This window comes from Bradysia coprophila, assembly GCF_014529535.1.
Source record: "Bradysia coprophila strain Holo2 chromosome X unlocalized genomic scaffold, BU_Bcop_v1 contig_20, whole genome shotgun sequence".
NCBI classification, from domain to species: Eukaryota; Metazoa; Arthropoda; class Insecta; order Diptera; family Sciaridae; genus Bradysia; species Bradysia coprophila.
In genome coordinates, this window is record NW_023503307.1 from 5131365 (window position 1) to 5155518 (window position 24154).

The window sequence follows — 24154 nt, forward strand, 5'->3', positions numbered from 1 at the left end:
GACCCTAGTGCGTCTGTCTGAAGTGTGTACTTCTTAGAAATTGCGTATAGCGCAATTACGAAGCCCCGTACGACGTTCCTTTCAAATGTAACAAAAATTTCAAATGGCCCTAAAATTTTAATTTATTGAGTGTAAATACACATAGGGCCTAGTATTGGCCTCAGTCTGAGGACCCACGACCCCCATTTATTTATTTTTTTCAACAACATTCTATTCGGCCTTCGATTATCTTCCAAATGAAACAAAATTTACTCGAGTTATATGTAAAATACACATAGGGCCCTAGTAGCGGCCTTAGTCCAAGGACCCAATTTTTTTTTTCAACAACATTCTATTCGGTGTTCGATTACTCTCCAAATGAAACAAAAATTAGGAAAAACAAATGAAATTTACTCGACTTATATGGAAAATACACATAGGGCCGAGTAGCCTTTCACTTCTAAGGCCCTAACTCACGGTCCATTCAACCGATTTTAATGAACTTTTTTTTCTGAATTGGTATCGACAATACCTATCGTTTGCCGTTTCATTTACATTTCCATCGTTTATTTTGCCGTAGATATCCTCAAAAGACCTTAAAACACTTAGAAAAAATTGAATACGGATTTGATTTACTCAAAACATTGACGTGACGGACAGGCAGACAGATAGACAAAATTTGTATTGCGGATTCGTCATCTATGAACAAAGGCAAACACTTTGCCCTTACCGTCTGCTTCGAATTCCATCAATTACACACGACATCGTAATCCTTTGTCCATTGGGTTGTTGAAAAACTTGAAAAATACACATTTCTTAGATTTTCGAGCAAAATTGTTCATTTTTAACGATTTTTACCTCATTTTCGATCGATTTTTTCGACCATTCCTTCAATTCCTACAACATTTTCGTCCAAAGAGCTAAGCACACCCCCCCTGAACAAAAATTAAGTTTTACCGAAAATGCACCCAAAAATTGATTGCTGTTCTCAATAGAGGTACCCTAGAGGAGTTCAAAACGATGGTCCGTTAAGCTGGACCAGATGCTTCCCCAGCCCATACAATTTTTTCGTTAGTTGTATGGGTGTGGGGAAGCATCTGGTCCAGCTTAACGGACCATCGTTTTGAACTCCTCTAGGGTACCTCTATTGAGAACAGCAATCAATTTTTGGGTGCATTTTCGGTAAAACTTTATTTTTGTTCAGGGGGGGTGTGTAAGATGCAGAATTCAATATCCTATAATTTTCCTAAAGACAGTTTTAGTCTAAAGTTTGATCTTCATGGGTCGATACAGCAAAGACTGAAAAAAGCCCGAATTCGGGCCAAAAACTGACTGATATCTCGAGAATGACCAGGAGCTCAGCCTGGCACCCGAACTTTTCGTAATCAGTGCACCAAACTGCACCAAAAACGACCAGCAGATTCTCCTCCCCTTTCATGGTCACAGGATGTTCTGTGGCCCCTGGACCATCTCTAAGATCGCCAGTCCATTACAACTCATCTTCAAACTGAACCTAAGGAATTTCATTCCTCGTCGAATTAAGAGAAAATGTTTCGAAATGTTTGTCAAGTTAACGTGTTACCATACATACATCATGGTCATATTCATTTTCAATCGTAGTGAAAATATTGTGAAAACCATTTTTGAGTAAGATCTTTACTTTCAGTCAAGGGATCTATCGAAACTTCATCGCATTCATTAGAGCCAAGTAACAAAAGCTTTAAAATCCTTAGTTCCACCTATCCTATCTCCCATCGTCGAAGTTAACCTCGGGAATTAAATTTCGCATCGAAGAAAAAATGTTTTTGAAAACCCATGCATTACAGTCAAGGGAATGAGGAACATTGCATCGAGTTTAGTGGTATTCAGTTTTACTAATATTGTTGCACAAAGTAAATCGTCTCGTTAACATCGTGTCCAATAATTATTTGAAGCTGAAACACCGATGTTTAGTGTAAACTGTAAACTGTAAACTTTGTTCGGAAGAACAGAATTGTTTTCAACTCAGAGGATATTTGACAACTTTCCGATAAATGATCCATTTCAACCACATACCGATTCATGACTGAAAATTTTGCTTTCATAGCGGAAGCTGATCGAAAACCAAAAACATGCACTTTTCTAATGGAGGTATCTACAGATACATGAAAACAGCACGGGCGTGTGGAACGGTAGTTGCATGTACGTTCGAGTCAAATAGGGTCTGATTAGGTTTTGAATTCATCTTTTTTGTGATGTTGAAAATATGGTAATATATAGTCTAATTTCGACAAAATTCTAACCGATCCTCTGCATCCGAAAATCAACCACAACATCCGATTCTGATAGCTTCAATTTCCAATTTCTTTATTTAACATGGAAAAGAAACATACGTGTTCGAATGAACTTTAACTCTTTCAGCATTGTCAGCGTTGTCAATCCTATTCATTCTATATACTCAACAATGCCGCGTTGTCAACACGAGAGACGCATTGCATAAAACTTACTCTCGTCGAGAGGAAGTTATATGCAACGTGTTGCTTAATGTATTTCACAGCTGAGAAACTTTACATGAAGCGTTTCAACAACGTAACTTTCGGACAAATGATGTCATCGGGTCTTGTCTGATTATTCATCTAGCATTCCACATGAGAGCCCGACGTATCGATTCTTTATTTTAGTCTTAACTACTTAACAAACAAAAAGCACGATTGTTTAGTTACCGATCCGTAGTCACATAAAAAGAAAACCGTTTTTAAATCCAACTATTGATATTTGGAAAATATTAGAAATTTGGTTGTAAAATCAATCTTACCTGCATTAATATTGTCTGTTAGTGGCACATCCATTTTTTCTCAGATAAAAAGTGTACGAAAATTCCGTTGACTACAAAGTCTATTTTATCTATTTATTTAAATGTCTGTACACCATGTACACTCATATCCATATATCATGTCTAAAAAATAAATACACTGTTTAACACCACTGTAAAGCCATCACCATACCACTTACACGCACATATATTTCTTGTTAAAGAATATTAAATTTATCAATCAAAAAACCCTCGCTACATGCAGACAATGTTTGATCAATTTTTTTTTTTATTTTTCGCGTGTCATAAAATCTGATTATAGGAACATTCCGTCGGTTAATATAAATCAGCCTGCTTGTTATCATTTCATATTAACTTTTAATCGAAAAAATTCCTCCAAGAAAGTCTCCAGCTTTTCAAAGGTTCCCGAAACGCTTGAATATTCTACTTGTGACGGTGAACTGAAGTGAATAATTATAACGCCAGTCACAGTTAATCCGTTTATGTGACCCGTTATTCTGAAGTACGACAACCAACTGGGTGAAATGCCTCAAAACGTATCTTCGGTCGCCGTGCTTTCTGTTCAAATAGACTTGTAATATCCGATTTTTCATTTCATTTTTACCAATAAAACTTTTGTTTAACATATAACTAAAGTAATGGTTGTATGGTGAGGTTTAACAATATACATTGCGAAAACGGGTAAAAAGCTCAACAAATAGAAATATTATCTTGGCACGTAACATGAAGCATGTAGTCAACGAACTTAATTTATTGTTATAGGTACACGATGGTTAGAACAATATGTGCTTAGCATTAGATCACGTTTAACTTTTGATTCTAAGAATTATAAACATTTTTTTTATCATTCGTGTGCAATGCGCACGAACTGTAATAATGGTCTTGGCGGTAGATATAAAGTTTTCCTATAAAAGCCTCTTGGCTGGCGGAATTTTATTTTCTGAGTAATCAGTTCACTACTTACTGAATATTCAATTCGAAGTTTTGGTTGTATGTACAAAAGTTTTTGCCAAATGAATTCGTGCTTTTGTATTCCGATGCGATGCAACAAACTTTAAAGGAATTGTTTTGCGGAATGAAGATGTATCTGTACAGCATCCACTATACAAGACTATTTTAATAGTCCGGAATTCATAAATCTGAAAGATCAAGCTTGAAAGAACACATTCCACCTTCCATTTGTTATATTGTCGTATTAATCATTATCATTGTAAAGCATGACTGGTTCTACGAGAAGAGAGTGCCAAAAATCGATTTACGATAATTTAAGTGTTTGAATGTACTTTTCCATTTGTATAACATCCTCCTCGACATCTACTTAGACCCTCAATAGTCATTACAATATATTTCTCTCAACTCAGTGACGAAACGTAAGACTTTTGTTGACTTTGTTGGGTTGGGAAATGCTTTATGTACAACTGGGTGATAAATGCGTTTACCACTTGGTAGCATAAATAACTATATCAATAGGTACATCTAACGATTTTGGTTGTTTTCCGCACTAAGAGTAAGTTTTCCAATACGAACTGAAGACGATTTTAGCATCACATCCTGTGTGACAAAGGCTCCAATTCGTTACATATATCAAGCATACTTCTTGTAGTTTATCATCACATCTAATCTTAGCACCAATGTGGAAATGGGCCACATTCCGATAACATATTTTTGTTCGCATTTGATAATTAAGAGATGATAGGAAATTTATAGAAAGTGGATTTCGTTGCTGAACAAAAAAGTTTTTTTAAGATTGTAACACAGAGTTCATTTAAGTAGTTGAACAAAATGTTTTAACAAAAGTTCTTTTAAGAAACAAGTTGTGTTTAGTACAATAATTGTACCTTCAGGACCGGACATGATCGGCCCTTCGGCCTGTACACAAATTTCCAGAACAAATGAAGTAATAGATTTTGTGCGAAAAAATCATGTTAATCTTTACGTACAAAAGAAGTAACAAATTTAATGGTCATATCGCGATACGAAATATTTTTATAAAAAGTTAAAAAAAGAAATCGGATAAATATAAAACATCTTCGTATGAGAAACGCAAACATATATCACGTTGAAAGGGCGTTGCAAGGTAAAGTGGTATCATCGACTTTTGAGAAACAACTTTATTTTTGGATTTGCCAAGAATAATATTGGACGATAAAAGCGATAAATTCAAGTGCTTCGTTGATATTTAATAAACTTTAATAACCTCTATGAAATAAACATGGGCTATGCTCTGTTGAATGTAAGAAAATTCTTTGTTCTAAAAATATAGAAGTTGCATGCAGAGCTCGCTATTATCAGACTTTTATGTGTGTATGTTGTATAAAGACATTTTCACAAAATCCGACGACAATGAGAAAATATTTTGAATAATGCCTGGTAGGTATAGGTATACACTACACATAGTGTTATGCAGAATTTTAATTAAAAAGTATTCCCTTTATTGTCGTATTACCTGCAGCACAGCAAGGTTACACATAAAATCGCTTAAAACTTTTCAATTTACAATATTTGCGTCGCATAAAAGAAAAATGTAAAGAAAATATTTGAAAAAGTTTTCTTCGGCTTAAATTGTCTAATTAACGAAATTTTGTTGATGTTGTTTTACGACCTTGAGAATTTCCGTGCTTCATTTCCCGTGCATTTAATTCTTTCATAAATAATACTTTACATTTTCAAAATTTCAAAGCTGATATTAATATTGATAAAACTATGCATGGCGGAGACGTTCAAAACTATTATCAATCGAAAGAAATTATCTTTTATTGATTAATCAAATCATTATCGATTATTTTGATGATTATAAAGATATTGAAATTTGATAATTATCAAATTTTTCTTATTCGAATGAACGTGACGATTACAAAGGACAACCGCGCGCTCTGTTACGTACTATTATGTACTAAATATTTAAATGTAATATCTGATAGAATAGCAATTTTAACTGTTTTCATTGATTAATAGGGTGTAGCGTTTTGACGAACGTTTTTTGTTTTTTAAGGCCTGCGGGTGGGTTCGATGCAGAATGAACACGAAAATACAAAAAGAAGATCGAAACTCCCACGCGCTGCGCACCTCTGAAAACCGACTTTTTGGTCCCAAAATGAGATCAGTTTTGGCGACTGTGAGGAAAAAAATTTGTTAATAAGCGTATATGATAATTACTCGTAGAGACCGTGGCTTCAATTTGGCATACTTAAAAATTTATAAAAATTCGAATCACTGATGCAAAATTACAAAAAGTGCTACCGACCATGACTTTTTTAGATTTTTGCTGGATTTAAAGCTTTCTGAAATCTGTGACTGGAAAGCAATATAGTCGTGTCGTAGCTCATTGTAAAGGGAATTTCAAGAGCTTTCAAACAAATATAGACTTGACGTAAAGTTTCACTGATTCGTTGACCTTCTAGTGTGTAAAAAATGGTACGAGAAAAAACATATTTTTTTAATTTTTCACAGAATTTAAGCAAAAACGGTTCCAAATTGTTCTCAGTATTGCTGGCGTTGAATTGAATTGAATTTGATCAAAAATTAGGTAAAGAAGACCATATTAGGGAAGAAAATAAGATTTCTAGCCTGCTGTAATTGACAATTCCTTTTAGGTAATTTGAATTAACTTTCGAGTGAATAAAGGGAAAGGGAATTGTGTGGTACAAGATATTGACTTGTTTACTACTAAATTCGGGGCTTGACAGTGCTATGTTTTGGGTCAATTTTTTGTTGATAAAACTTTTGCATACAGGCGCAGAATGCGTCACCCTCAACGATATCAGTTATTTTGTAAGTAAGATAAAGGACTTGCGTCACATTTACCTTTTACGGGTTGTTTTCACTGATTCATATGCATTCGAAATGATCGCCATTTTCTGACAGGACATTATCGTTGGTTTGCAATTACCGGTTGCATTCACTACATATTTTCCGTAGTTTCCCAAAATTGTTTTGGGCAAATTTGGAAAAATTTAGGAAACTTCGAGAAAATGGAGAAAAATGTAAGAAAATATGGGAAAATGTTAACCCAGAAATAGTCCCTGAGAAGAGCAAACTCAATACGTGAAGAATAGACCACGAATCTGCTTCTTGAGCCCCTGTTTGCTACCAGTTTGCAGTCTGAGTTCTTTGGTACGTACTACATATTATGAGATGAAATAGAGTTAAGACAAAATTAAACAGACTCGATGAAACCCGCTTCATTGAGGCTGTTTAGACAAAATCACTGCAGCACTTTACGTCAGCTTCACTGAATGATTTTGATCTAAGCAACAAATCAGTGCCAGATAATCCAATAATCGTCTTTCACTTTTACGAATGAACCTGCTCTAGCAAAATTACTATTTATCTCAGACTTCTCTGTCTCAATTAATATAAATCCACCTGAAAATGCAAGCAAAGGAGCTGAACGGATTCAATCCCGATTTTCTGAAAGAGCCACTAGAACCATTTTCAACGATTGGACCGAACAACAAATGGGATTCGAGAAACGGTATCTACAATCGCAAACGATTAGACATTGGATTGAGTGACATTCATCGTCAGCCATTCGAGTGTACCAGCGACGAGGATGTTGCAAGTAGTATTCCATCGGAAGTGAATGAAAGTCCATCGAAGCGTGCGAAAGTGAAGAGTCGTCGTGCAGCGTTAGTACTAAATGAACTGATCAATAAGGAAAAAAAACACTGCAAAACCGTCAACAACTACAAAAGTAAAATTGACCACGTACTGCATTTGATCAAATCCCATTCGAAGCAGTGTGTTTCTCAAGACGTACACGGACAAATTAGGCTGCCCATGTTTGCTCTTGCATTTCTTATTCTCACATTTTTAATCTCATTTTTGCTGAAGAGCCTCAGTCGATTCACTCAATGGGTCAATGTAAAACTTTTGAATTTCATTTGCTGCAAAAAACATTTACCATTAACTTGTCTGGCCCTGATAGTGTACATATTTTTGATGATTTTTAATGCAATCTTGTCGTTTCTGATGAATCCTGTACCCAGAAAAATTTGCGAATGGCTTACAAAAGCATGAAAACAATAAACGATTACGTTACGCACAAATTGTAGCATTTTTTAAATTAAATATCCAGAACAAGAATGCATGAGAAGGGATTGTACAAGAAGCCTAAATGCATTACCATTACAGAACTCAATCATCAGACTGATAAGCCGACTATCGATAGTCTTAAACTAAGTAATAAATATTGGAAATTCCTAACCAGAATTTATAGCCACAATTGACGCATGCAGGTGCCATCTTCATTGCATATAGTCGCATGCGATGTAGTGAATAAATTCTGTATCGTCTTTTGTTTGATCGATAATCGAAAATATATAAACAACAATCGGCGTGTGTGCATCTCTATATAACTGAGAACCGAATTTCTGTTGTACCATTGCAGTTCCACATCAGTTTGAACATCCAAAATGGGTCGAAAAGTGACCGTTGCTGTAACAACTCTGAATCAATGGGCGCTTGATTTCGAAGGGAACATGGGCCGCATACTTCAGTCCATTATTGAGGCACGTGAACTTGGCGCTACTTATCGCACCGGTCCGGAATTAGAAGTCTGGTAAGTTTTTTTAACTGGATTTGTCGTTTGTTTGGAATGGCTTAGAAGATACCGTGATGACCAATTGGATGCTACGCTTAATATTTGAGCACACCATGATTGTACGATTAACATTTTCCTTGAATCATAACAGTTTAAGTCTGATATGCATATGAAGTTCCCACTTGGAATCTATCCGTACTTCAAGCGGTAGTTGACAGAAATTTTTGTTTTAATTTTAGCGGTTACAGTTGTGAAGATCACTTCTATGAGCCAGACACATTTTTACATTCCTGGGAGGTATTATTATGCTTGATGACATCTCCATTGTGGTAAGTGACCATGATAAACACATCAACCTTCCGTAAATTCCAGTCTAATTTTCGTTCATCAGTCAAGACATGTTGATCGATGTGGGTATGCCAATTCAACACAGAAATGTTGCGTACAACTGCCGAGTAGCTTTTCTGAACAAAAAAATTCTTCTAATTCGACCAAAGCTGACAAACTGTGATGGCGGTAACTACCGTGAGACGCGATGGTTTTCACCTTGGGTTAAGGTAAAAATCAAATATGTTCCTCTGACTACATCAATTTATCGGCTTTTTTCGCTTAGAAAATGACCACCGAAGAATTTTGCCTTCCACGAATGATCTCCGATCAAACTGGTCAGCGTACCGTTCCAATCGGCGATGCCGTTTTATCGACTAAAGATACTTGCATTGGCTACGAAATATGTGAAGAGCTGTGGCATGTTAAGAGTACCCACATTAATCTGTCCCTGTCCGGCGTCGAAATTATGGTCAATGCGTCGGGAAGTTACATGGAATTGCGGAAGGCGTTCATAGCAACTGATCTAATAAAAAATGCAAGTTTCAAGGCGGGTGGAGCGTATCTCTTCAGCAATCTGAGAGGTTGTGACGGTCAGAGGGTGTACTTTAATGGATGCTCAGCGATCGCATTGAACGGTGATATAATTGCAAGAGGAAAGCAGTACGCCATTCAGGACGTTGTAAGTGTATTCCTGTTGCCAAAATTAAAACTTCGATGACGAATTACGAATATCTGAATAGGAAGTGACGACTGCTACATTCGACCTCGAAGACATACGGTCGTTTCGAATGTCTTTACGATCGAGAAGCAACTCAGCAGCTGCTTCGGAAACATATCCACGAGTTATGGTTGACTATGAACTATCGAATGCTCACGACTTTTTTACACCAGTCAACGGACCGTTTGAGTTCAATTATCATTCACCTGAAGAAGAAATTGCATTGGGTCCAGCCTGTTGGCTTTGGGATTACTTACGTCGATCTGGTCAAGGTGGATTCTTTTTACCGCTTAGCGGTGGTGCTGATTCTAGCAGTACGGCCGTGATCGTTCATTCCATGTGTCGACAAGTTGTTTCAGCTATTAAACTGGGCGACTCTCAAGTGCTGGACGATGTACGTAAAATACTCGCAGATCCAACGTACACGCCGGATATTCCAGCCGCTCTTTGTAGTCGACTTTTGGTCACTTGTTATATGGGTGGACAAAATTCATCGAACGCCACGCGTCAGCTTGCATCTACTTTGGCTAATCAAATTGGAAGTTATCATTTGGAGATAAACATTGATACAGCCGTCACGGCGTTACTCGGTATCTTCACTGCTGTTACAGGATTAATGCCGAAATTTCGGTCTCACGGCGGATGTCCCAGGCAAAATTTAGCCTTGCAAAATATTCAGGTAAATGAGAACGGCAAATTGACTTTCTTCTAACTAAAAGTTTTGAAATTTAGGCTCGCATTCGCATGGTTCTTTCGTATTTATTCGCACAATTAATGTTATGGGTGCGTAATCGTCCCGGTGGTTTGCTCGTACTTGGTTCTTCGAATGTGGATGAAGCACTGCGTGGTTATATGACCAAATACGATTGTTCCAGTGCTGACATCAATCCAATCGGTGGTATATCTAAGACTGATTTGAAGAAATTCCTAAACTACGCCAAAGAGAAATTCGACCTGCCGATCCTATCAAATATTTTGGAGGCACCACCGACAGCGGAATTGGAACCGTTAGTCGATGGACAAGTGACGCAAACGGATGAACAGGATATGGGTATGACCTATGATGAATTGAGCCAATTTGGTAAGCTGCGAAAGCAGAACCATTGCGGACCGTACAGCATGTTCTGTAGACTGGTCGGATTGTGGAAAGATGAGTATTCACCGCAAGAAGTTGCGGACAAAGTCAAACATTTCTTCCGTTGTTATGCAATCAATCGCCATAAAATGACTGTGCTAACACCATCATATCATGCGGAATCATACAGTCCCGATGACAATCGCTTTGATCATCGTCCATTTTTGTATCGAGCCAATTGGAGTTGGCAATTTCGAGCTATTGACGATGTGGTAATTTGATTTTCCCTTTTTTTTATTTCTCTGTCATAATTTCCGACAATTCTTTAACCAGCTGAAAACTATGAATTCAACATCGTCCACTACCATAACCGATCGGAGTTCCAAGATTACCAAACAGCAATCACTAGAAAATCAACAATCACTAACGAGAAGCTCATCGCAACGCGATTCAAAGGCATCGACAATGTCGTTGGCCACAATGGATGCTGCCAAACGTGCGTCCTACAATAAACTGAACGTGAATGTGATGGGAAAAATTAAGGATCGGACTGGGGTTCCCGTCTAGAGCTAAGTTTTATATTTCATATCGAAAAACGTAAAAAATTCAAGAGAAAGGACACCGATTCCATGTTATGAATGGAAATGAATTGAGGAGATTTATTGAGTTGATTTGAAGAATTGAAAGTTTTCGGACAGGTATTGATTACCAAGTGCTCTTTCAGGCTGAAAAAATGTTAGTAGAAAGGTACGACGAATTTAAACATTTTATCTAGCTGATTCGATTCGTTTTTCCATTCTAAAAACTATTTTCTTTCATGAATAAAAGTCCTTGCTAAATGTGGACATGTGTACTGAACATAGATGATGCGACACATGAAAATGTCGGAATGCCTAAAATTAATAAAATAGTCTGGCCCTTTCAGCGCCCTGGACAATTATGGCCTAGGAAGCAACTTTTGTAGGACCCGTGCAATTGATTCTTGAGAAGACATGGCACTGTTTACCTCTGACGTTACCTTTTTTATGATTCCTTGGTGAAAATGGAAAGTCTCAAAAGTGGGAGAGTGATTCTGCGAATAGTGTTTCTTGTAGACTAATCGCAGAATCTGCGAATAGTGTTTCGTGATGAACGTTTTCATTTCAAATACAGAAATTGGACGAATTTTTTTTTTCGTTACTTCAATAGTTCAACCTTAATGCTGAAAGGGTGACCAAAGAACGAACCACTCCTTATATGCGACCACGAACTCAAAAAATAAACCACTAAGCCAATAAAATAAGCACTAAGCTTTGAAGTAGTGACTAAATTCGGCAAAGGAAACTCCCCAACTGAAATGTGTGAAATCATAATATTTTTCATTTCGGGTGACTGAAATTCGTTTGTTAACATTCAATCCCTGCATTCTCTTAATTTCTTTCTTCCAAGGTGGTGAAGAGTCAAATCATCATACATATGCTATTCTGATACGAAAAGAAATGGTTGTGGTGACTTCAATTTTGTTCGATTCTTGGAAATTATTCTTCTACGCAACGGAACGGTTTTTCTGAGTTCTCTGAAGTCCCATAACCCTAACAATACTCTGTTTTGGGTACCCTTTTTTTTGCTTGATGACCATACCGTGAAAGTCCATACAAAATTCGGAAAAAATTATGGGGAAGGATCTGCTCAGATATGGTGGAACGGTTTTTCAGTGTATATCGAGGTCCCATAACTCACAGGTATACTCACTTTTTGGGTACCCTTTCGAAAAACTTTTTCTCATTTGAAGGCTACCGTAAGGTATTTTGTTCGATCCTAGAGAATACATCGAATACATGTTTTTCCGAAATGCAATGTAGGGGCAAATTTATCCTTTTACAAAAAGTAATGTGGAAGCGATTTGTTGGATTCTAGCGAATCAATCCTTTTATGAAATGTAAAATAAAGAGATTTTGGTCTATGTCGTTACGTTATGCTTCTCTAACATGTAGTATCGACCAAATCGCCTTTACGTTACATTTTTACAAATGATAAATTCCGCAGGATCGACATAAATGTTTTGGATTGGCCAGTTCTTTGGTCACCACTAGGATAAACTAGTGACCGAATTCCGCAAAGTAGTGACCATATAACGCTACAATCCATTTGGACACAAACAATAACAGTGTACCACATTTGGTCATATCGTTTGGTCGCAATTTCATGTCGGTCTATGAGAGAATTAAAGTTCGAATAGTGAAAAAATAAATAAAATAAAAATAGTCCTCAAGAAACACTATTCGCAGATGGAAAGTGGGGCGTAAGATAAATGTTGTCTGTTTTTGCGCAGCGATCATGGCCCATGGCAATAATGGTTCAGACTTAATTTATATTTTGTTGTCGCTGTGGACAAACAACTCATTTTATAGTTTGTTATTTGCCTGTCTCAAATTCAAATCCTGGTTAAATCCTTGTAATTTTTGTTTATTTTTTACATGTTCTGCATCGATGATTTATTTCGTTAAACGAAAATCTACATCGATAAATTCGGTCACATTTTACCTTTGAAACTGCTTGAATGTAGCAATGAATAAACAACAACTTAGCGTCCGTGTTCGATGTCTTTTTAATAATTTAATAAAATGTTTGATGTTTCTTGGAAAAATCTACTGATCTGATTATAATAGCAAATTTTACGCAGATCGTTACTGTATTTCAACTTTGATAATTGTTCATGTAACATGAACCTCTTTCCAGCAGATGGACTTGCTTCTATTTTTCGAACCGTAGTGCTGCTCGAAGTAAATGTTAAATCGTTCATCAAAATCCGTTCACTACCTGCTATTTCACTCGATGTACATTTTCCACTATTCAATTTATTGGCTCGTTTTGACATCACAGATCTCCTCCGGTCATTGCAAGCTTTTATCCAATTAATCGATTCGGCGTCGACTGATTTTATGCTTAACACCATTGAAATTATAAAACACCAAAACATGACCTCCGACACCGATACCAACAAATCGTAAAACATTTTCGTTTTGTCGTGTTGAAAGAAGAAACTGGCCGAGATCGAAACACAAAACTGAATTCAAATCTTAGTTGTTAACTTATCGGTACTTCCTTTACTACTGAATGAACATTCCCAGTAATGGTGTTCATGTCGATATTATGATAGGAAATTTTAAAAATAGACGTGCAGAGACCAATTTACATTACCGTTATGGATGTGCTCCTTTAAAACCTGTTTGTTTCAACGTCATAAAAGGATTAGTTTTAAAGAAGCAATTAAGTTGAACGGTTGCACGTGACTTTCTTCTCTTTTCATTCAGTCTATCGGCACATAATTTGCAATTTTTTTCGATAATTGTTTGTTCGAAAAAAAAAACTGGGTCTTGCAAGTAGACTAAACGTCTACCTGTATGAATGGATAACCCAAGTGTATTAGAGCAAGTTATTTGGGTCATAAATGTTATTGCTCGATGCGGTTGACCATTTGTACAATACATGTGAGTAAAACTGGGTTATTGTCTCGTAGCGATGGTGAAAGTTCCATTTCTGTTGTTGTTTTTCTATCACTTTAGTCCGGGATCCTTTTCAATGAAAATCCTTTATTTCATTCAAACTAAGAGAATTGTCCGCAAAACTTTCAACTCTATCCTATCAAATTATACATAATGATTGTGTAGTTACAGATATAGATCGCACAGTTACCAATTTAATAAAATTTAAGCTTTACTTAGATAAGAATTTTATCATAAGCTACTGTGGCTGCCGAGCCAGCTACTTTATATTGCCGAACAGAAAAAGAAAGAAAAACTATTGCCTAAGACCAATAAAAATTTTGCGATGATGCGAAATACCGGTGGACTGGACAAGTTAAATCGCATACAATGTTGGGTATTATATAAGTGCGTTTACCTAGCTTGTAAGTGAAATTTAATAAACAAATACATAGTCATGTACATACAATACGTAAATGGAAAGTTATATACTTAACTCTAACGAACTAAAACATTTGGGTTAACATTTAAAATTGCACTCGTATCACTAGGTAGTAATTAGGTTTTGCTATTCGAATTTTAAAAGAAATAATTTTCAATTTTATGTCAAAGCACTGAACACTAAAATTAAATTCGAAAACGCAACGTTTTTCTTTACATTTTTATTGGTGCATGCTACTGGCCAGTAGAATAGTAAACGCTTTGCTTGTACTTAAGCGAAATGTTGGTCAAACTGTTTGTGTATAACGTCGGCAAATAATTACACTTGGTACCTGTTCATAAAGTGAGTCAATGAGTACGATCGAGTCCGAGGTCTTGTAGTAATGACACGTCTAACTATAGATACACATAGCAACGCAAGTTTGACCTAAAATTCTTTTACATGCTGCTACATGCGTCGAAAACCGTACTTTTCATGTTTCAAGCACTTCTTTCGACGCCCTTAGCATGTAAAATCCATTACATAACTCGGGATAAAAAGTGAAAAGTCTCGTTTTCGTGTGTTTATTGACCTCGGCTTCGCCTCGGATCAACAAAATTCACACGAAAACTCTACTTTTCATCTTTTTATCCCTAGTCATGTAAAATACTATTACATGCCAGCGCGCGTTAAAGGCCACTTTACATCACCCCTCGTGAGTTGAATTGTTTCGAAATTTCAAACTTGTGAAAGCTACTCAATTTGATGATTGAAATGAATCAATCGACCAAACTTCGCTAGTTTGACATTTCAAAACAATTGGAAAAGGCCCGAAACAATAGTTCGTTTACTAGAGAGAGTATTGCCTGAAAACAAAAGAATTTTATTGCTTGCCCCAAGCGAAAATTGATTCTTACATATCAATTTGGCCCCTGCGAAAATGGTCGATTACATGAGGGATATTTGTGTGACACTATCGTCAAGGAATCTCTATTTTCGCGGGGTGCACAGTCATTCACGTAAAACGAGTTTTCGCGGGGTGCAGCCAGATGAAGGAGAATGCATCATCTGAAATATTTAATGCCTTTCAACAGAAAAAAAAAAATAATTATTGATGTTTTGTGTTTTTGAACACAAATTTTCCAGTGGCGTGAGTTGAATGTCGCAAAAGCATTTGAATTATTTCGAAAAGAAAATCACAAAAATGAAAGTGTCAGCCATTTTTTGCTCCAGCAATAAACTCAATGTTTGTAATGAACACATGGCAAACACTTTTAGTTGCGTATTTTTCACTTATATTCGAGAACACTAAACACTTTGCTTATGTTAGACATTATTCACTTCACTTCACTGCAAAATTTTTATTCTAAATAACGAAAACAACAAAATTAATGCATTATCCTGAAACGGAAAAACTATTCAGTGACAAGCCGACTGTTGTGATCGTTGTGACGTGATCTCAATATACGCGGGTAGTTACATACCTCGCCTTCGGCTTGGATATGCAAACTCTACCCTTGTCAAAATAACAGTTTTCAAACCTTGGCGCTTAAACACACACTTGTGAGTTGCTCGTATCTCAAAATTGTTCCCCCATGTAATGAATCATTTTCGCAGCATGCACTGTAACCTACTATTATGTCAAACTCGCGTTGCTATGTGTATCTACAGAAAGTTGAGAGGGGAGAGGATTTAGAAACAGAGTAAAAAGGGGAATGTTAGTGGAATGTAAAGAAAATATTTAATTAAATATTGTGTTCATTGCTTTAAGAGGCATCGATGCGCTTGGCTAAAATTGTAGCCCACATTTGTGTTTCTCGTATTTTATTTTTGATGATATCTATTCATTAGGATCCATTACCGTCCAGGTAGCTCAATCGGTAGAGCGATGGACTCACGCCCTATATGTCATGGGTTCGACTCCCGTGTCAGACATAGTTTTCTAGTACCGATTTTCTCTACAAAGATTAGTCTCTGCTGTTAGTTACCACTAATCAGCTCTATCGACCGTAATAGGTCTCTAAGAAAACAACAAAAAAAGCTGAACAACGATTCAGAATTGTAAAATCTCTCGAAAATATGGGTAATTCACAACAGGCTCATTGGCGGCTTAGGTGCTTGAAAAGCATCAACTTTCCTGCCATCTTATCTTATCTTATCAGGATCCTTTTTGAAAAATGTACGACCGTAATAACAACCACGAATGTGTTAGCTTTAAATAAAAATTAGTTTTGATTGTAGTCGTTTGACCAGCTCTGAGAAAAGTCAGCAGTTTAACAAAATGTGCGTGCGTAAACTGCTCAGTTTTCTCAGAGCTGGTCAAACTACCACAACCCAATCTATTTTCTGTTAATGGCTAGCCTGTTGGAGAAAATCGCGTGAGAAAAATGCACTTTTTCGGTCTTCAATCACCACCAACTGGCTACACATGAGCCGAAAGTTTTTGTAAGTTGTTTTGGCTTCACTACCTTTCTTGGCACATAAAAAGGACAAAACTGCATGTTTCTTTCAACTTTTCATCAACTGATGGCTTTGGCTACTTATTGCAGAGTCCGAGAAAAATAAGACGCAAACAAAAGGACACTCATATTCCCTGCTTGAACAGCACCAAGTGTAAAATTGTCGACACCGGTGGTTTTTTGTACTGTCAGAAAAATGTAAATTTTGTCATGTTTTCGGCACAAATTGCTATGGAATAGTCAACTTTCGCATGTCAGGCAGAAAACGTATACTTGCATGCATTGGTCTCATGAATTTTGTCCTAGCCCTTAACAAATGAGGATTTAGAACAATTCAACCAAACATGACCGAATTCACTTTTCTGCGAGTGTAAAACATAGCACAGACGGTTCAGCCACAATGCAATTCTTTCCGTTCCAAAATTTATGCAAGCACATATCGTATTCGCTACAAAACGACGAAAGAGAATAGAAATAAATAAATTAGACGATAAAATGTTGCACAATAATAATAATAATAACAATTTTCCAACAACAATCAATCGTAAATTTACAAACAATTATTAAACACAAACACCAGAATCCAGACAAGTGAAACTTATAAGTTGTAGGTGTATGATTTAGGGGATAAAATCATTCGAATCACAATATTGCCTTATAAAATTCAATTTATGAATAATTTTTTATTTTAAAAATTGAAAAATCAGTTATTTACACTCGTAGACTTTACTGTTAACAAATCTGTAATTGCCGCACTTATAGTAGTATATCATTATACTTTCTTGGGAAATTCGATATAAACGTAGAGACTTAAATTTTTATCTTTTTTGCAATCATTTAATAAACTTAGGCCTTAAAGACTTAGAAGATTTATTAACAATTCTAAAAATAAATTTAAAAAACAAACATTAGCATCTAGTACGTTATTGTATAGTTCGTAGTAATTAGAATTCTATTACCGAGTTTATAAACTTTGATTACACAATTCAAAACAAAAGGAAGAAATAAAATTCATTTTAGAAAAACAATGTCTTTATTGTTAGAGTTTAAATATGTCAACACGATTCTGCACTTGACAGAACGATCGAAGTTGCCGAAAACCTTCCAAGACACACTTACTCAAATATTACCTTATCATTTTCTAAAGAGAACTTACTGGATGGCACAATGAATGTAGCAGACCTAAACCTAAGATTAAGTCCTCGCTATACTATACAATCCAATGTCATTCCCACGATATTATTGAGCAATTCAAAGAATGGTGTAAACCTCGCTCAAATATTGTAACTTAGGCATATTGTAGAATTGAAATAGTAATTTATGCAACAAGTTGCGAAAAGTGGTAGTTTTCGTCACTAGATGTGATTACCACATCGTGTGACAAAAACTACCACTTTCGCATACAACGTTTTCTGCAACAAGCTGCGAAAAATGAACTTTTGAAATGCAAAACATAACTCTATCTTTAACACACATTCTACTGTATCAACGAAATATTGTATGAACGATCAAGTAGACTGCATTTATGTACGCTTCAAAAATTGGTTCACTTCGATTATATATCTCAATAGCCGAATGGTTAGAGGTGTTGCTCGATAAGCATTGGGTTTTGGTGTCGGTGGTTCGAAATTTGGTCAGGCCAGAATATTTATTTACGGTTAATGGTTCAGATGTTCAGAAGGAGAGGTGAAAATTAAATCCATTTCATCACTAGTGACGAAAAGCATATACAGCCTGTAAATATTTTTCATATGCAGAATGAGCACCAGCTGGATCTGCTAACACACATACTAACATACTTATTGTATGATAGACAATCAAAACACATTCTTACAAATGTGTTTACTTCATTCATACGTGTTATGTGCGCGTAGATGACGTTAACGTAGAAATGCACTGTGTGTAGGTTGTCTTTGAATTGTATACAATACAAAGTGTTTTTGTTTGTACACCAGCAGGTGATATTCAGCTGGTACTCATTCTGCATATGAAAAATATTTACAGGCTGTATATGAAAATCCATTTCACCGCTAGTGGTGAAAAGTAAACATAGAAAGCCAGAGAAAAAAAGACCACTCGATCGTCACCAAAATCACGCATGAAAAAGTTCAGTTTTCGCAGCACAGTTGCAGAAAAATAGATTTTCAATTTTAAACTACTATACTTTGGGGTTTTTATCTGATACATAATTATAGAAATTTATACTTCCCGCAATTTGAACATAAATTTTATTTCCTTTTTAAGAGGGCATACTACTTACTGCACCGGCCATCTGTTGGAAGCTTCATGTAAACAGCGTCTTTTGTATAAAATAAACCACAATTTGTGTAATCATTATTTAACGGAATTCACATCGAGACACGTATTGGACTGCAAATTATTAAAGTTTGAACCTTTCATCACCAAATTGCAGAAAAAAATGTTCAAAATAATTTATGAAACGAATGATAATAACGTTTTAAAACAGCTCTACACTGGGCACAAAACATGTAGAATTTCACATTATTTACACATACAGATGCTTTGGGACCATCATTTTGTTATTGAAATCGATATTCCAAATATGCCCAAGTGGAATTTGATTAAAATCACTTCTAATTAATTAAAAATAGTAAAGAAAACCCGAAATGATTGAAGAATTGCCATTTTTTTCATTTCTGGAGCTTTCATTTTGAGAGTATAAAACGTTGTCGCGCTTTTTTTTATACCATTAACTAGTTTTATACAATTCATAATACTCTCAAAATGAAAGCTCCAGCAATGAAAAATGGCAGTTCTTCAACCATTTCGGGTTTTCGTTCCTACTTTTAATTAATTAGAAGTGATTATAATCAAATTCCATTCGGAATATGATAGAAATTTGTGCACGCTACCGATTTCATGAAAATGATGGTCCCAAAGCATCTGTATGTGTAAATAATGTGAAATTCTACATTCTACATGTTTCGTGCTGTTTTAAAACGTTAAAACGTTTCTTAAATTATTTTAAACATTTTTTTTCTGCAATTTGGTGATAAAAGGTCCAAACTTTAATATTTTGTAGTCCGATACGTGTCTCGATGTGAATTCCGTTCAATAATGATTACACAAATTGTGGTTTATTTTATACAAAAGACACTGTTTACACGAAGCTTTTAAGAAGTCTGCCGCAGTGAACATTTTAGGATGGTATGGCAGTATTGAAAAATTCTACACGCACTAAACCAAAAGCTTGTGCCGAATCAGCAACAGCTGAAAATCTCCAGCTGGTTGACAAAGACAATACCTTCGTATCGAAAACAATTCAAAGGCAAGCTGCATACAGTACATACATCCCGGGTAAAAAAAAAGTGAATGTGAGACCCCTTTTGAGACCGTTTTTTTTGTATAGAGCTGAGACGTCTCTTTTCGAACCTTCAACTTGCAGTATGCTTAGATAAATATATTCGAATATAAAGAATATTTATCACATTTGTATATAAATTGGCTCTACAATTTCTGTTAGAAGAAAACGATAGCTAGAGCTAGAGATACAAAATTTATGTTCTATCATTTGCATGATATGGCCACACTCTTCTAATCTTCTTATGTTCACTGGTGTGACGTTCGTTTAAGATAATTAAATCTAACAACGATTGTATATTTACGATCATCAACTTATTTTATTTAACTTGAAATTAAATTCATGGAATGTTTGCCATGCTATTGGCTGTCTCGTAGGTACAGTAACAAATCTTTTTTATATCACCACCAACCATAATTTCATAAAACGAAATTTGTTCTTTTTTAAGCTTTCTTTACCAAAACGTTTATCTTCACTAATGAACTTTACGGCTAAATGTTATTTCAGCATGTGCCGGCAAGTGTAATAAAAATTGTCACAACTGCAGATTGTAAAAAGAATGATGCTCTCTTTAAACACATAAAACCCATCTTCATGTAGCCTATAATGATTAGACGAAATTATCCGAAAGATAAGCATCCATTCACCATTGAACTTGATGTCTGCAATTTTAAGTGTAACGAATTCTTTTGTGAGATAAGGTTTCAAATAAAGATAAAGTGTGGTATAAGAGTGGTAATGCTAATTTTTTGATTCAGTACTAGTCGCCACTTTGTTCTATACGGAGATTTTCAAATGATTTCCAAACTAATTTTACTTCTCTTCACTGTTCACTCGATAAATTTGGCTGTTATACCCAATGGAAAAGAAGTGGAAAGACTAGGGCAGTTATTCGCTACCTCCTTGGTTTGCATTTTTTTTTCTTTCTCTGAAAAAATGTTTTGATGTCCATAAAAGAAAAGTGGCTTTGTATCCAGGCACACCAATTCAATTAGAAATTTCCATTGTCTAATATTGCGTTGTCTTTCACTTACCAGATCTATCGCCATGGTGATAGGAATCCAGTTGCTATGTATCCTGGAGATCAATACAACTTAGCATATTGGCCGGAAGGATGGGGGCAACTAACGAACGTAAGAAAAATCGAAGGACGGACTCAATTATGAATGCATTTGACGTGTTTGTTTTTCGACAATTTTTTCATAGTTGGGAAAACAGCAACAGTTCAATTTGGGTCAATGGTCTCGGGCTCGCTATATAAATTTGCTTGGCAGTACGTTCCGTGCTAATGAGATTTATGTTAGATCTTCTGATGTAGATCGTACAATTATGAGCGCGATGGCTAATCTAGCTGGTCTTTATCCACCAACGGGTAATCAAGTTTGGAACAATAATTTACCATGGCAACCGGTTCCCGTACATGTTGTTACATCTGAAAGTGATTACATAACCAACGGCGGTGTAGTTTCGTGTCCTGCCTACGACAAAGCGTATAACGAATTTCTGCAGTCGGATGTGGTGAAGAAAATGGACCTGATAGCGCAGCCATATTACGATTATCTCACAGCAGCCCTTGGTACACCCATCAACGACTTTTTGAATGTGTTGATGATTCGTGATGCGTTGTACATCCAAAATCTCTATAATTTATCGTAAGTGCATACAATTGGACTATCAAAATCATTTTGAAATAATTTCCCCGGCTGTAGGCTTCCTGCATGGTCAAAATCCATATTCCCTGGCAATAAAAAATTCGATGAAACGGCTCTCACATATTACTACCTATCTAGTGGCACCCAATTCCTTTCGAAAATTAGAAGTGGATTCTTGTTGAAAGATATTTTGGATAGATACAAGTCGAAAGCCGCTACTGGCTTTACATCAGACCTAAAATATTATGCGTACAGCACTCATGACTCGGTCGTATCAAACTTTCTGAATGCCTTAGGTGTGTTCGATGTAAGTAACCGAGACGTCAGAATTTGAACGGTTTAACTTAAAGCATCCTCCTACTTTTCCCAGTATAAATTCGTCCCGTATGCAGCTGCCATTATAATGGAGATGAGGTACTATCAGAACGAATTCTACGTGCTTTTGTATTATAAAAATTCGGATGCGAATCCAGAACCGATTGACATACCTAACTGTGGCCAAGCATGTCCGTTGTCAAAGTGGTATCAACTCTACGACGGAATTTTACCTAAAAGTGATTATAAAACTGAGTGTCTGATTAAATGAGAAAATGATTACGAAGTAATGGTTGCAATAAGGTTGGAATTTTATCATTGGCTCACTCAGCTGTCCCAATATATCAGGGTCGAAAAATTATTGAGACTTCGGGATTCTAGGTACCAAAAATCTTTCACTATTCAAGGATTTATCATCAAAAAACGAGTAAGAATTGGTGGAAAGGAGAAGGGTTTAAAAGAGGACTTTCTAGAATTCATCAAGAATTCTCGATTTTCTTAAAAATAAATCGAGAACATGAAGACAATTCAAGAAAATTAAGAAAATTTGAAATTAATTTCGTGAAAATGAACATTCTTACTTTCGTGATTCTTCTGGAAATTTCTTCAAATTTTCTTGATTTTCTCGATTTTGAAAGGTTTTTTAAAAGTGGGTCCTGGCTTAAAGTCATCGAATTTTTAGGAGACAATTATTTCAAAACGGGTATTGACAGAGTCTCTGAAAAAACAGTGGTTGCTACAATACGCCCTTGCAGGACTTTTGTTACTCAATGAACACAAATTTCTTTTTTTTTTCAATTTTCTTTTTAATCGAACAATTTCGTACAATGTTTATAACAAAATTTCGTTGTTTAACTTGCAAAATACGTTGTAATTTTCGACATTTTGAGAATATCAATTGTTTTTATAAATGTCTGTATCGCTAAACTAAGAAAACATCCACATCAAGTGAATTGAATTTTAATTTTCTTTTGGGCGTTGTTAGTTATTGCATCTCTCTCAACGCAAAATTGATCGTGTACTTTTAGAACAATTAATAATTTTGAAAAATAATTTCTTGTTTCAAGGAACATATAACTCGGAAGATTGTTTCAATATAAAAAAATTATTTTTTTTATTTAATAAAATTCGTCATTATTCTCCAAAATTATTAATTATTTTTAATTTCCGAGAACAGTTTTGCGTCGCGAGAATAACCGTCCGTTTTTCGGAAATGCAATCAAAAAATCTTCTGTTTTGTATGTTGGATTATGTAAATTTAAAATAATTTTTGTTTTTACATTTATCATTTATGCGGATACAAAAGTTTATTACCGAAAAAAGCACGGAAGCGAAAACATTCACCCAATTTAAAGAATCGGATATTTTAGTCTGATAAATGTCTTCCATTTTAAAGTTGAATTGATTATTGTCGTGAATAACGTTTTTATCAAATTTCTTTCATTCCACGCAGAGTAACTGGACCTTATCGACTCGATTGAAATTTCATGTGACCTGTCCTGTTACGTACATATACAAACACAATGCTTAATACGTCTTTATACGGACTTCATTCGTATGTCGTAGTGTCGTAGAGATATAATAATCACACATAAGCAGTGTGATTGTATGAGTAGACCAGCTGGTATAGCAGCCGAATCAAAGCCTTATGAAGTATTGAAGTAGCTGCAAAAAATTATAAGAAAAATGTCCCTTATACAAATTTTGCAACTACCTTCAGGCGAATGCCGAAGCAAACATAAGCCCAAATTCGGCTGACATTGATTGTATTTAGAAAGCGAGAATCGGATATGTAGACTTGTAAACTAGTCTGAATTTTCTCTGTGAATCTGTTACATTTCTTTTGTTCAAAGTATCGCTTACTGTTAAATAAGCAAATCTAGTACTTTATTTGTTTCATTATTTATTATTAGTTTTTTTGAAGTTGTTATCGATAGCAGATGAGCAGAACCGTTTAGAAAAGAAATAATGGAAATCAGGAAAGCTTACAATAGGTAGATTTAGGTAGATTTTTTTGAAGAGTCGACAATTCAGTAACTTCAGTATCTGGAGTAATGTAAACAAT

The 24154-nt window shown here is 35.6% G+C and overlaps 3 protein-coding genes across 5 annotated transcripts in view; 2 read left to right on the forward strand and 1 right to left on the reverse strand.

The window, feature by feature from the left end:
* LOC119068638 (cytosolic carboxypeptidase Nna1-like) overlaps positions 1-3189 on the reverse strand; it is a 30143-nt gene extending 26954 nt beyond the window's left edge. Inside the window, exon 1 of one of the 3 annotated variants that reach the window (XM_037172310.1) lies at positions 2774-3189. In XM_037172310.1, the coding sequence (XP_037028205.1) occupies positions 2774-2807 (34 nt within the window). In that variant the 5' untranslated portion in view covers positions 2808-3189. The remainder of the gene's footprint in view (positions 1-2773) is intronic. The other 2 variants (XM_037172309.1, XM_037172308.1) reach the window with 2 other exon arrangements.
* The window catches only part of LOC119068639 (glutamine-dependent NAD(+) synthetase), a 39277-nt gene extending 27221 nt beyond the window's left edge, over positions 1-12056 (forward strand). Inside the window, exons 2-8 of the mRNA XM_037172311.1 lie at positions 8181-8351; positions 8573-8662; positions 8725-8890; positions 8947-9342; positions 9404-10060; positions 10114-10728; positions 10790-12056. Of these exons, the coding sequence (XP_037028206.1) occupies positions 8206-8351; positions 8573-8662; positions 8725-8890; positions 8947-9342; positions 9404-10060; positions 10114-10728; positions 10790-11023 (2304 nt within the window). The 5' untranslated portion in view covers positions 8181-8205 and the 3' untranslated portion in view covers positions 11024-12056. The remainder of the gene's footprint in view (positions 1-8180; positions 8352-8572; positions 8663-8724; positions 8891-8946; positions 9343-9403; positions 10061-10113; positions 10729-10789) is intronic.
* Positions 12057-20859: 8803 nt separating this feature from the next.
* LOC119068654 (prostatic acid phosphatase-like) lies at positions 20860-22391 on the forward strand. The gene is made up of 5 exons (XM_037172332.1): positions 20860-21028; positions 21160-21255; positions 21329-21774; positions 21832-22081; positions 22145-22391. The coding sequence occupies exons 1-5, from the start codon at positions 20918-20920 to the stop codon at positions 22358-22360; spliced, it is 1119 nt and encodes a 372-aa protein (XP_037028227.1). The 5' UTR covers positions 20860-20917; the 3' UTR covers positions 22361-22391.
* The last annotated feature ends 1763 nt before the right edge of the window (positions 22392-24154 follow it).

What these genes read in the sequence shown, in the direction of transcription:
- LOC119068654 (XM_037172332.1), top strand. Translation starts at nt 20,918, where the DNA reads ATGATTTCCAAACTAATTTTACTTCTCTTCACTGTTCACTCGATAAAT. An exon ending in GATGGGGGCAACTAACGAAC is followed by an intron (nt 21,256 to 21,328) that starts GTAAGAAAAATC and finishes ATTTTTTCATAG; the next exon opens with TTGGGAAAACAGCAACAGTT. An exon ending in CAAAATCTCTATAATTTATC is followed by an intron (nt 21,775 to 21,831) that starts GTAAGTGCATAC and finishes CCCCGGCTGTAG; the next exon opens with GCTTCCTGCATGGTCAAAAT.